Raw genomic sequence first — 13,528 nt, 5'->3', positions numbered from 1 at the left:
ACATCGGGACTGAGAAAACCCGTCCAGAATGCGACTTGAAGAGACAAGCCCCGGCCCCGTTCTCCAGGCGACACCCCACACCTGATGCTGTGACCCAGACCCACCAACCCTGGGGTGATGGGCGCCCGCCAGGGCCTCAGCCATCTCCAAGCCCCTGTGCTGTGCCCCCCTCACCTGGCCCTGCTCCGACTCCTCAGATTACCTGCCGCCCGCGGAGGCCTCTCCTCCCCCGCCTCTCGGCCTGGGGGGCCCATCCAGGTGCCACCCTCTGCAAAGTGGGCCAGAGCCCTTGTGGGTGTGCTGCCCCCCAGGACGACCGCACACAGGGCCCCTCGTCCCCGGAGCTGGGCGAGTTCACACCTCGATGGGGGTGCCCCTGCTCTGCCGACGGTCCAGGCTCCCGCCAGCCAGCCCCTGAGCCCGGCAAGGAGGGAGGAGCGCCGACCGCCGCACAGCAGCCGCCCACGGCCGCGAACACGCATGTCGGTGCACCGAACCCACAGACACCCCTGGCTCCGAATACAGTGAGAGACGCACACCAGGCGTGCCGCGCCCTTCCTGCCCGAAGCCACCACAGGGGCTCTCGCCGCGGTCGCGTTCTCCAGCTGGCACGCGAACCGGGCTGGGCGTGCAAAGCTACGAAGGACAGCCCCGTGGCTGCCGGCACCCTGCATCCTTGGTCCTGCTCGGGTTCTGCCACAGACTCTGTGCCAGCGTCCCCACGGGGCGCTCCACGGGGGCTGGACGCCGCGGTCCCAGCCGGGCCGCCCTGGGAGGGGGGCGCGGGAGAGGAGCGGGCTCTGCTGCCGGGAAGGTGGCGGCGGGCAGGCAACCCGCGGAGGCCCGCGTTCCGGAGCTCGTCCGTGCAGGTGCCCATGAGGGGCGGGTGCCACGTTGCTTCTGCAGGGGACACCATCGCGGGTCCTTTGGGGTCTGCATGGGGAGGGGGCTTTGGTTGAGCCGGGGGGGGGATGTTTTCGCGGTAGCCGCAGACCCGGCACGGGCTCCAGGGCTTCCCAGGAGGCTGGAGGGTGGCCGGCACTCTGGGGTCGGGTCCCAGCCTCTGCAGGCCCCCAGCCCCACTCTTCTCCGGCTGGGGCCCGGCCTGCCCCTCCAGGCACTGCCGGCCACAGCCCCACGAAGCCCAAGAGAAGGTGTCTCCGTGGGCCTGGGCGCTCGCGGGGACAGCCCAGCTCCTGGGCTGAGGGTAGGCGTCCCAGGACGGGCTTGGGGAGCGCTCGCCCTCGGCTCCCTTCCCTCCCTGCGGATGTGGACAATGGGCCCCAGGACCGGGGCATGCTGGGGGTCCGGAGAGGGAGGGGTGAGGCTTTCTTCTGCTCTCCTTCCCCACCCTCAGCCCCATGGCCCACAGAGCAGTCCAGAAACCGCTCCCATGTGAGCCCAGCCAGCCCCGTCAGCACCATGGAGAACCTGGACCTGTACCCTGGGGCGGCAGTAACCTAGAGCCACAGACCGTGAGGCCTGCTCTCAGGGTCCTGCGTCTGACAGCCAGGTGTCACAGGCCCACTCCCCCTGGAGGCCGCAGGGGACGATGCCCCACCTCTGCCTGGTGGCCCCATCTCTGCCCTCTGTCTCCTTCTCAGGCCATCTCTCCCCCGTGTGTCTGTGTCTTCCTCGGTGTCTCTTAGAAGGATATCTGTTGTTGGACTCAGGACCACCGGGTAACCCAGGATGACCTCTTCATCTCCACGTCCCTGACCTAGTCACGTCGGGAAGGACGCTTCTTCCAGACTAGGTCCTGTCTGCAGGAACCAGGAGCCAGGATGGGTGCATCTCTTCTGAGGGTCACCATTCAGCCCCCCACTAGCCTCCACGCGCACAGGATAAGGTCCAAACCCGGAAAGACGTGGTTCCCAGGGAGGGGGCTCGAGGAGGGTCACACCCCAAAGTCCCTCCGTGCCTTCTGCACACAGTGGGGCCATCTCAGACAGTGAGACAGGCTGGCAAGACCCCCTGCAGCAGTCGCCTTCCCGTTAACTTGCTCAGAACACAGGGCTCCCCGCCACACCCTCGTGGTTCTCGGTCATAAAACACGTGTCATCAAGGGACCAGCTCCCAGGCAGGAGGTCCGCGGTGTCCTGTCCCCAGTGGCCCCCACCCACCATCCAGCCCTCCGGAGGGGCACAGCCAGGGTCCCGAGTCGGTCAGGGCTGCCCAGGCCACGGCACATGCGTTCCTGGACGGCGGACGGTCCAGCAAGCCGGGCTCCATCCCTTCCCTTGCGGGCCAGTCCCATCTCACACACTCACAGTCCGTCGGCAGGAAGAGTGGGAGGAGCACCTTCCTGGCTGTGGTGGAGCCTGGCAAGTCTTCCCATTGGGGGGGGAACCAGGCCTGGGACACCACCGTCCCCGGGGACGGTGACCCGTGGGCCCACACACAGGACAAGGGCTGAAGGCAGAACATGAGGAGGGAGGAGGGGGCAGGGCAGAAAGGCAGCCTCATTCTCAGGAGGTCCCAGCCCCCGGCCGAGAGCGGGGACAGCGAGGCCTGGCCCACCCGGGACCGTGGCTCGCTCTGAGACAGGTGGTCCGCAGAGGCTGGGCACGGAGGAAAGGGGGTGGAGAACTCCAGCACCTTTCGGCAGGCGTCCGCTCAGCCCCTCGGCAGACAGCACGGCCTCGCTGGGCCCCTCGGCAGCTGTCTGTGCAACCCGCCCCCTGCCACCGGTGGGCCTGCGGGCCTCGGGGAGGGCGCGTGGCCCGTGAGCTCCCCCTGCTCTGTCCTGAGATGCCTCTTGTTCCTTCTGGAACCCCTGGGTGGGCCCAGAGCCTCCAAAGCGCCTTCTCCACGTCCCCAGAGCAGCTTCTGACGCACATGGCTCGGGCCACCCATCCCGGGAAGGGCTCAGCAGGGATGACCTCCGGCCCCAGGTGCCCGGCCGGCCGCTGCCGACCTGAAGACGCCCGCCTCCGCCTCCCGGGATGACCCCGAGTCCCAGCATGTCCACGGCACGGGACAGGATTAATGCCCGTGGAGCAGTTTCAGCCCAGGGGGCTCCGGGGCGGTCGGCCAGGGTCTCCCTGCTTCTCCGCCCCGGTCAGCACCCCCAAGGGAGCCGTCCTCACGGGCCCTCATCCACGGTGGGCGGGCGAGCTCCCGGGGCTCACTGGGCCGCGGCAGGATCCACGGGCGGCTCGGAACCCTGAAGAGACGTGTGCACGTGGGAGCAGGTCCACAAGTCCTGCGGGCCAGTGTGTGGGGCTGGGATGTGACCTCGTGATGGCTCCAGGGGGCACCCAGGCCCACAGGACCGTACGCCCCGTCCCCCCGGAGTAGGGAGCCACAGGCTGGCGTCAGCTCAGGCAGGCGGCTCCAAGGAGGCCGCCCCGATCTCAGCTTCCCCTGGTGGTGGCACGGGGGGCGGGGGGAAGCCTCTGAGGGGGGATCCTGACCACGGATCTGCCTCCCCAGGCCCCTCTGTGTCTGGTCATGCCTCAGGTCATTTGCACCCCCGAGGCTGGCGGACAGGCCTGGGGAAGGAGGCTGCCTGCTGGCATCACCTGCTCCCTTCAAGCCCCTCCCAGCAGCCCCCAGGGAGGCAGGGAAGGGGGCCCACCGGTGAGTGCAGCCGGCCCACCGTGCTCGCTGCTCTGTAGTCCAGGGGGACGAGAACAGTCAGGTCTCCAGGCAACAAGAGACAGCGAGCAGGAGCCGGGGGCCCTGGGGAGGGCTCAGGTGGCCGGCGGGGGGAGGACCAGGGGAGCCAGACGCAGGTGACTGTGGGAGTGGGGCCTTGGTCCAGGTGCGGTGACGAGCCCCTGGCCAGGGACAGCCCAGGGTCCCCGCATGGGCTCTGACGGGCTCAGTGTGCTCACGGTGGACCGCGGTGGGGAGGCTGCGGCCGGAGCATCGTCGCGGAGGGGGCTGAGCTGACGTGGGCCCCCCTGTCGAGACGGGGGCTGGCGTGCACCGGCGACAAGAGCCCAGAGGCTCATCTCGGCTGCAGCAGCACGGCAAGCACCAGCTGGGAGCACAGATAACACGCACGCGTGGTCTCATGTCCCAACGCCTCTATCCGTGGCCCGTGTCCTCACGTGGTCACCCCTCCGTGGCTCTGTCCATCACCTCTTAAGAGACCAACTCCAAGTGCCATCTTGTTCCGAGATGCTGGGCTCAGGACCCCCAGAGCCTTCAGCCGTCCGGGCCGCCCCACCTCCCCACGCCCCTGCTCACGGGCCATGGCCTGGAGCACGAGCTTGGGCGCGTGCTCCCCTCTGCCCCCAGCACGGGGCCCGCACTGCACAATTCAGCAGCCATTGAGCACGTGCGGTGTGGCAGAGTTTAAACTGAAATTAGTTAAAAATTCAAAACAATCTAAACCCATTTCTCAGTGGCACCAGCCACATTTCCCGTGCTGCACAGTCTCCCGTGGCCAGCACTGCCGTGGGAAGTGTGTCGGACTGCTCAGGCCCCCCAGGCTGCGGCGCCACACAGCGAGAAAGAAAGGAGATTAGCTTTAAGTCACGGTTCCTTTGGGTGCCATGGGGAGACCACGTGGGTCCGGCTGGAGTACGTGGCGGCCGCGGACGGTGTCGCCCTGGAGAGACCGCCGTTCCTCGCGCCCACGTGAGCGTACCTGTCGTGTCCCTACTGAGCCACACCCACTCTGGTCTGCCAGCCCACGGGCCCCATTGGCCCCCAAGGACGGGCTGCCCCACACTGCCGACCTGCGCGGCCTCCGCACGCTCCCCAGGCAGGGGCGACCCCACAGGGAGGCGTCTATCTCCTCTCCGTCTGTCTCCCCTCCCTGAGCTCACGGCCCACAGCCCCGCTGGCCCCACGGCGGACCACCGGCCCGGAGACAGCCCCTCCACGCCCCCAGCCCTTCTGGCCGCTCCTGCTCGTTGGGCTACACGCGCTGAGTCCAGAACACAGACAATCGGACTTCACCGGCCCATTCTCTGCCTTGGTGGGTGGGTCCCGTGGGTGAGCCCGGTGAGGCGAGGCAGAGCAAGGTCCCTCGCCCGATGCGGGGTGCGGGGTGCAGGCAGGAGACAGCCGCGGTGGGACACGTGCACCCCCAGAAGCGATTCCTGGACGGCAGGGTCTCGCACCGTCTGGGAAGGCGAGGCTCTGGGGAACACCCCACACCCCACAGCACTCCGCTCGACGGAAAACTGGAGACGCGCGGAGTTAGGACGCCCGCGTGAGCTCCGCTGACCTTCGGGTTCTCGCTGGCACCAGGCCTGCATGCCCATGGAGGGTGTCCTGAGCCTGCTTCCCGAACTCGGGCAGCGTGGCCGGCCCCTGCACGCCATGGTCCTCACAGAGGGCACCAAAGAGGACCTGCAGCCACCCCCGAGGGCAGTGGAGGGTGTGGCCGGAGATGCCCATTCCACCGGCTCCGTGTCACCTCGGCCCCCCGGCCAACCCCGGGGGTGTCTTCAGCCACCTGGCCGCTGTGACCCACTAACGTCGTTCCCCAGTCCAACCCGACTGTGAATGGTCTCCCAGCCAGGCCCTCCACAGCCCAGCCCGCTGGCGTGAGAGCTTTGGTGTCCCAGGGATGGAACCAGAGAGGGGTGCGTCGGGCCCCAGCCATGCAGGGGAGGAGGGCAGGCCGACTCCCCGCGGGCACCGGCCGATGGTTGCCAGGGAGTGGACACCACAGCCCCACACGACTGATTAAGCACAAAGGCTCACCGTCCGGCGTGTGCCTGGGTCACGGCGGCGGGGCCGACAGCTCACAGCGAAGACACGTGGTGAGTTGCCCAGCGGTGTTTCAGGAGCGACCATCGGAGTAAACGGGAAAAACAGGCCCTCGTCCCAGCCTCCCACCGGCAGCCCGTCCCCGTTCTGCCACCCGGGCCGACCTCCTCTCTCAGCCTCTGAAGGCAGCAGCGGCCCGAAGCTCGGCCACTTCAAACAGACTCCACGATACTAGGGCCAGCCGCAAACAGGACAGGTCGAGGATGCCCGGGCCCAGGGCGCAGCGAACGTGCCACCACCGCACGGGAGACCCCGGTCCCACGCCACCCGCTCTGTCTCCGAGGTGCCACAGGTCTCAGCCGTGGCCAGGAACACGTGGGAGCAACCTCGGCAGGGTTCACGGGGCAGAAGCCGGTCCCTCCCGCCCGGCGGCCAGGGAGACACAGGCACGGATTTCTGGTTCTCCACAGAACAGCCGGCAGCATGGCGCGTGGGCAGAACCAGAACACCCGGCGGGGCTGGTAGACAAGCCGGCTCGGCCGTGGACGCGCTGGAAGCCGGACGTACTCCTGCCTCAAGCTTCGCGTTCTGCTGGTTTTCTAATGCCTTCATTTAAAAGCCAGAGCCGGAGAATAGAAATCAAGGCATTTTTACCCAGAAAAAGCACTTCCAATGCCCTAAGAGATAAGGCCGGGACGAGCATGGACGCCAGGACGACACGGCCACGCGTGTCCACGTGCACACGGACAGGCAGGGACAGCCCGGAAGAGGCTTTTCACGGGGACCACCTCTTTCCATCATTGTGACGGTTCGTGGTACGGGCCGGCACCCCGGGGCCTCAGTGCCTGGGTATGAGGTCAAACATCATCCCGGCTGTTTCCGTGAAGATGCTTCTTAGAAGCGATTCCCACTGAAAGTGACGAGCTCTGAGTCCCCTGACGTGGGTGGGGCTCATCGAATCGATGAAGGCCTGGCTAGAGCAGGGGCTGACCTCCCTGGGCAGGAAGGAATCCTGCGGGCCGAGGCCGGTAGCCACGGGAGCCCTCCCCGGGGCTGGCCCCGCCCTCAGACCTTGGATTCGCTAAGCCGCACGCGTGAACTAAGAGGCCAGTCCTTGGAGTCTCTCTGTCTCTCTCCGCACACGTCTCGGTGGCTGCACTCCTCTGGGTCTCCCCCAAATACAGCACTTCTCCCCTTCTCTCAGACTCACATCACGGCTCCGTCACGGCTTCCGGGGAACTTCCTACAGCCCCTGACGCCCTGTGGCGCCCGCTCAGCCCCCCGGGGTGGCACCGGGCCTGGGGTGCTGCAGAAGGACGGGCTCCCTGTGCCCAGTGAAGACAGGGGCCCTCGTCTGCCCGAGAGACAGAGGGGCAGAGAGCGCGGGCAAGGGCCGCGATGGGGAGAGACAATCCCAAGCAGCCTTCACGCCCAGCTCGGAGCCTGACGTGGGGTTTGATCTCACCACCCTGAGATCACGACCTGAGCCGAAATCAGGAGTTGGACTGCGGCACCCAGGGGCCCCTGCCTGACTCTTGCGGACACCGTGCCGGAGCAGTCTCCAGCAGGAGGCAAGCCCTGTCCCCCGGCTCAGCCAGTGGGGGACACGCACACGTGTGCACACACACTCCCAGCTACGGCGGAGTCGCCGCAGGACCACCTACGAGGCTGTCTGGGGCCCCTGCTGGCCTCGTCCCCTGTGCGGGGCTCAGGTCCCTCCAGGGGCAGGAAGCTGGGTCCCCGATCCCCACCAAGGCCAACTCAGGCAAGAAGCCAGTCCGTGCTGCGTCTGGAAGGGGGAAGTGTGGCCAGGGGCACTGTTCCCACGGCTAGGGACTGGACAGTACACTGAGCAGAGGGCCGACCCAGAAGCCCTGGTGGGGAGGTGCCCTGCATTTGACCTTCCTTCAGACTGGAGGGCTCAGCCTCCCATCCTTCAGGAGAGGACAGCAAGTGATGAAGGTGAGAAGGTTCACGGGCCCAGAAGCCAGGACAGGTTGCCCCCGGGATGTCCAGGGAGAAGGCGGGGGTGGCGGGAGGCGGGGTCGGAGCCCCCAGCCCGGTGCGGCCATACCAGTGCTGCTGGTAATGCAAGACCCCGACCAAGTATCTCCCCCAAAAGGCCTGAACTTTCACCGTGCAGAGAGCAATCAGAGGAAAAGGACCCCCGCGAGGGCCCCGCATGGCAGGAACGGATTTAATCAAAGTGGCCTCCTTGTCCTCGGGAAAACCGGACTCCAGGTCTCCTGCTGGCGGGAAGGAGCAGGTCAGGGAGGGGACGGATTTGCTTTCCTCGCACCCTCCTCTCCTGTTAGCTCTTCTGATTGTCGTAAAATCCATGTAACCTAAAACTTGAAACTTTCAGCCACCCTGTGTATACAGTGGCACTCAGCACGTGCACAGCATTGTGCAGCCGTCCCCTTCGCCCCTCTCTGGGACTTCCGTCCTCATGAAAGCCTCTCCCAGCTGGTCTGCAGTCCCTGGCGCCCACGTCCTCCCCTGTGTCTCTGTGGACGGGACCCCTCCCGGGACCTCCCGTGAGTGCTCCTGGTCCCCCGCGACGGCCCCCGTCACCGAGTGTCTGCAGGTCCGTCTCTGCCGTAGCAGGGGTCAGGACGTCTGTCCCTCCTTTGGAAGGCGGGACAACACTCCAGTGTGTGGAGAGACCACGTCTTCTGTCCACCTTTCTGCCACACCCCCCACAGTCACACGGTAGCGAACCCCTGTGCCCACACGTCGGGAACCCCAGCCCGACCCCACACTGGCACGGGGCAGCCCCCGCTCACGGGGATGGAGGCCGGGGTGGGAGGAGGCACAGGCCGGGTGACTGGGGGCTCCGGGCAGGCCTCGCACAGGGGGCGGTCCCGCCGGGGACCTGGGTCTCCCCGCGCAAACCCCCGTGGGTTAAGGACGGCTGTGTGGATCGCTGGACACAGACTCACCGTGTAACTCTGATGTTTATGGGCATTTGGGGCCTCCACTGTGGCTCTACCCCATGGAAATGCCGCCAAGGAGGGACGTGAGGGTCGCGCCCTCGAGGGTTTTCGTCCTCGAACGAGGGCCAGCAAGGGAGAGCTCCCTGGAGGAGGGTCGGGGCTCAGGAGTGAGCGCTGAACAGAGCTGCTCCGTGAGAGCCACCGTGGGTCACACTCCATGAAATATTTAAGTAAAAGGAAAACCAAGTCTGCCCAGCCAGGTGGCAGCTTCTCCGACACCAGAGCTGGGCAACCTGCACCCTGGACACCGGCCTTCCTGGGCAGCTGGGAGCTATGCGGAACCTCCCTCCAAGCAACATCGGCCAGGGGACTGGGACTTGGCCCTGACGTGTGCGGGGAGCAGGAGTGTCCGAGTGGGGAGGGGGCCTCTCCCAGGGTTCACAGACCCAGAGGCTGAGCCGGGGAGCCAGTTCCCCGGGGACGGCAGTATCGGGGTCCAGCGCCGGGCAGAGCCCAGGCCAGCGGCATGCCTGACCACGGCTCCCGGACTCGTCCCCCGTTCCCAGGCCCCAGGTCCTGGCTTGTGAGGGGGTTTCCCATTTCAGACGCACGAATGCCCCTCTGCCCGAGCAGGTGCTCAGGCTCGGTGGCCAGCGGATCCCCACTGAGCCGCGAAGAGCCAGACAAGCAGTGACACGCAGACACGGACAGAGACACTCACAGGCACGCGGCTATGGACACAGACACAGACACACACACACACTGCAGTGTTCTGAACAACAGGCCTGTGTGACCGGCCTCCCAGGTGTCCTCTGAGCATCCGTGGCCCTCTCACGTCCCGCCGCGTCGGCGCCAGAGAAACAGACGTCCCACCGCGGGGCAGAAACAAGCCTCTTCCCCAGTACCAGGCAGGATCCAGGGGCCGCGGGAGGGCCCTCCTGGCTCGGTGCTGGGCTGCCCCGGCCTCCCCGGGAGCCCAGGCTCACAGCGTCCGCAGACATAGCGGTGGGTGGGAGGCCCCGTCCAGGGTCAGACCTCTGTCTGATGCCCGCAGACCCGCCCGGACCTGAGACAGGGAGGGGCTGAGAGGAGTCTGGTCTCGGCGGAGCTCCTGAGTGGCCCTGAGAGGTAGGGAAGGGGCAGGTGCGTGGCTGTGGCCTCCCCGATGGTCACTGTCTTCACATCAGCCTCCTTTTGGGCCAAGGCTCCCTCTGCCTGCCCTCCCTGGGGGTGGTAGGTGGGTGCTTTGGGGTCTTGATTCGGATCTGGGGTCCCTGTGTCAGTCACAGAGTACAGGCACCAGCGCCTTCGTGGGAAGCGGGGGACAGTCACGCGCAGCTCCTCACCGTCTGGGACCTCCCAGGCTGGGCAGAGCGGCTGCCCTCCCAGCTGCACTTGGCCCAGGCAGGCTCCCACGCCCGTCGCCCTCAGCCGGGCACCGCAGCCAGGTGGCCTGAGGACAGCACCGGGCCTCCTCTGGGCCAGGAAGCCTTTCCCTCCCCCCAGCACGATCCCACCACCCTCGAGGAGGATCAGGCGTGGCACAGAGTGCCCTGCAGACCGGGCGTGTGCCGGGAAAACGCAGGCTCCTGGGGACACAGGGACACAGCGACCGGAGCTAGGGTCACGACCGGCCCCTCGGCAGAGAGAAGGGACTCCAAGCACTGGTCACGCACAAATGCAGACTCCGGGGAGGGGAGCTGGTCTGAGGGCAAAGTCAGCGCTCAGCCTGGCTGATTCCCCACCGACCCCCCCACCGCCGCGACCCCAGGGGGCAGGGGACCCTGACGCAGTCCGAGGAGCCTCTGTGCCAAGGGGCTGCACGTCCCCCGGCTTCAAAAGCCCCCTCATTCGCACACAGAGGCAGGGCAGCCAGGCAGGACGGGGCCCCTCCACGCAAAGGCCCCAAACCCGAGCTGCTAACCCTAATGCACGTTGTCCTGTCGGCAGCGTCTCATCAAATAATCGGTCTTTTGTTCTGCAGCGGGCGCGGCGCACAATCCGTTGACTGATTGGTGGCTGGAACCGTGCCCACCCAGCCCGTAAGTGCCGCCCCACTGGGTTAGCCAGGGGCGAGGGCACAGCCGCGGCCCCGGCTCAGAACAGTCCTACTCCTGAGGGCCGGGGCAGCCGAGATGGGGGGAGGGGGAGGAGGTGTGATGCTGCTGGACCGCCCGCGCAGGAGATGCGAAGGTCGCCATGGGCGACTGGAGGGTCGGGCGCTTTCCCTGGCCCAGGCAGCCCCCGGGCCCCATGCACCACCTCGAGGACCCGCAGACAATGCCCTTCTCCCGCGTCAGCATGAGCTCGGAGGACAGAGGACAAGCAGAGACCCGGCGTGTCTCCTGGCACCAGACCCTTTCCCAGGGGCACAGGCCAACATGCCGGAGGCCCAGGACGAGCAGGGCAGAGGGGGCCAGAAGGGGGGGGTTGAGGTTCAAGGAGGACGTGGAGGGTCATTCCCGGGGAGCAGGACCCTGTGCCCTGCTGCGGGGACCGGGCCCGCTGAGAGCCCACATTCCTGTGGGGAAGACCGTGGCGGGGCATCGGGGTCCCCCGGAGCGGGGAGAGGAGAGGCGGCTCTCTCACTGCTGCGGGCCCCGTGTCGGGAGGACCAGGGGCTCTTTCCTCATCCACGCTCCCCGGAAGTCTCTACGGACCCCTCCCGCCACAGCCATTTCCCTCACAACAGGGGAGCCGGCGGTCCCAGAAATAATTAGTTGCTCTGACTCATATAATCGATTAACAGCAGAATCACTGCTCACGGAGCAAAACATGAGGACGGCGCGCCCGGGGAAGCAGGGGCGCCAGCGGGAAGGTGCCCCTCTGCCTTGCCCGCGGCCACACACAGCCCTCCCAGAGCCCGACAATGGCTCCCAAGGTCAGGAGGGCGATGGAGAGGGGGCAGGACCTGGGAACCAGCTGCCTGCAGGTGACAGGAGCCACACCTGCCCTAGGCTCAGAGCAGAGCTGGCAGACACAGCCCAGTGCCCACCACGTGTCTGGACCAACGCAGTCCTTGGGGGAGGGTTGTGAGGTGTGTGCTCACACGCGTGCACACACGCACACGACCCCCAGTGCCCCGGAAGGTCTGCTCATGGGGGAAGCTCGGCTCAGAGTTCATCCCAACGCTAAAGAATTTCCCCAGTAAGTCAACAAAGGCCTTGTTGGGAAGAGTCTGAAAGCCCTGGAGCTCTCAGCTCTCCGCTCACAGCAGGTCCTCACTGCTGCCCTGGGGCCCCCACGCCGGGGCTGAGGGCAGAGGGACAGCCACCGCCCTCGCTGACCTAAGGAAACAACAGGGCCCCTGAGAAGCTGCGGGCGCTTGAGACATCAGCCCAGAGGTAAGGGCTCTGGCCCCCAAAGGCGCCGGCCGAGGGCAGCTGCAGGACCGGCTGCCCCCAGGAGCGGCCTGAGGCCAGAGGGCAAGGGCTGCCTGGAATCCGGTCACGCCTGGAGCTGCTGGAAACCCGCCGTCACCCGTCGTCCTGCTGGCGCCCCCCCCCATGCGGTGGGCGCCAACCTGTGCGAGGGGGCGCGGACCGTGCACCCCCCAACCACTCCCAGCACACGGGCTGAGGGCACGGGTCCCCGAGGAGCTGGCGGGCAGTTCTCAGTGCCTTCGCACACAGTCCTCAAAACCAAAGGAAAGCCGGAGTAGAGGTTTGGCGATGAAAGGCGTGGGTGTGGGGAGTGCACCGGGGGCCCAGCCAAGTGAGCGACCCGAGGGCTGTTCGGTCCCACAGCCTCCCTGGCCCTGGGAGTCTCCCCAGACAGGAGGAGCCGCAGCGTCTCGGGTGGTCTCCCGCACACTGGCAACACGACTCCCACTGGACAGGGGGGCTCCAGGGGCAATGAGGTCAGACGGTGCCCCGGAGCTTTCACAAGGGCCCAGGGAGTCGAATCCCGCTCCAGGGCGCAGGGCAGGGCAGAAAGCGGGGCGGGGGGGCCGTCGGGCGGAGGCCGCGGTCCCCAGAGGAGCCCCAGGACTCCTCGCACCAGCTCGACAGCAGCCACCGCCGCCGTCCGCAAGGCTGGGGACCCGGCAGCGCTCGCACCAACCCGGGGGCCAGCCGGCGACACCCCTGCGCGCCCGCCCGGCTCAGCCGCACCGACGGGGAGGCCGCGCCCTTCATGGGCGCCCCGCGTGGCCCACACCTACCGTAGCGGCTCGGCTCGCGGCAGTAGCGCAGGATGGGCAGCGCGTCCACCCTCGGCGTCTCAGGGGCGGCCGCGGGGTCGGGACCCAGGGCTCGGCCAGGGCTGGGGAACTGGCTGCTGCCGCCCTCGGGGATGGGTCCGGCGTCCCCCGCCCCGCTCGCTGCGGGGGTCACCACGAAGCGCTGGGACATGGTGGCCGGAGCACCAGCCCCAGCCGCCTGGTCCCTGGGCGCCACCAGAGCTGCGGGGCTCGAGCCTGGTCTGCACGGCCGCGGGCGGGGCCCAGGTCTGAGCGGGGCGGGGCGGGGGCGGGGCGGGGCCGGCGCCGGGGGACGAGCCCGCCCCTGGGAGGGGGCGGTGTCAAGCACCGAGGGGGCCAAGGCGCGCGGGGGGAAGGGGACCAGGCCGGGACCGCTAGGAGAGCGGCTGGGGGACAGTCACTGGGGAACGGGCACACTCCCTCCGTGAGGCGGGGAAGCCTCCATCTTCAGGCCAGAGTGTCCCTTCTGAACCGCAGGGTCTTGGGGGCCTCGCTGCAAGACCTTGGAGACACCCCTCCCCCAACCCAGCCAGCCGGGCTCAGTGCCAGGGCCTGGGACACCATGCCAGTAGATGCTGGAGACCTCTCTGGTCTGGGACAGTGACCACTCCCAGCGGCAGAATGGCAGCCAGGGACCCGTCACAAGGAGGCAGGTGTCAGAGTTTCAGGGAGGGAGTGAGGGCAGCAGCCTCCTGGACCATGGGGTCTGGGCCACCAC

The 13,528-nt window shown here is 67.5% G+C and overlaps 1 protein-coding gene across 2 annotated transcripts in view; it reads right to left on the bottom strand.

Moving 5' to 3' along the window:
• Nucleotides 1-12,996, bottom strand: part of SLC12A7 (solute carrier family 12 member 7) — a 65,798-nt gene extending 52,802 nt beyond the window's left edge. For both annotated transcript variants that reach the window (XM_045998840.1, XM_045998842.1), the window contains exon 1: nt 12,772-12,996. In XM_045998840.1, coding sequence (XP_045854796.1) covers nt 12,772-12,961 — 190 coding nt within the window. In that variant the 5' untranslated portion in view covers nt 12,962-12,996. The remainder of the gene's footprint in view (nt 1-12,771) is intronic.
• Nucleotides 12,997-13,528: the final 532 nt, after the last annotated feature.

This window comes from Meles meles, chromosome 3 (assembly GCF_922984935.1).
Source record: "Meles meles chromosome 3, mMelMel3.1 paternal haplotype, whole genome shotgun sequence".
NCBI lineage: Eukaryota > Metazoa > Chordata > Mammalia > Carnivora > Mustelidae > Meles > Meles meles.
Note: the sequence above shows the minus strand (reverse complement) of the source record. Positions and strands in the feature narration are given on the sequence as shown.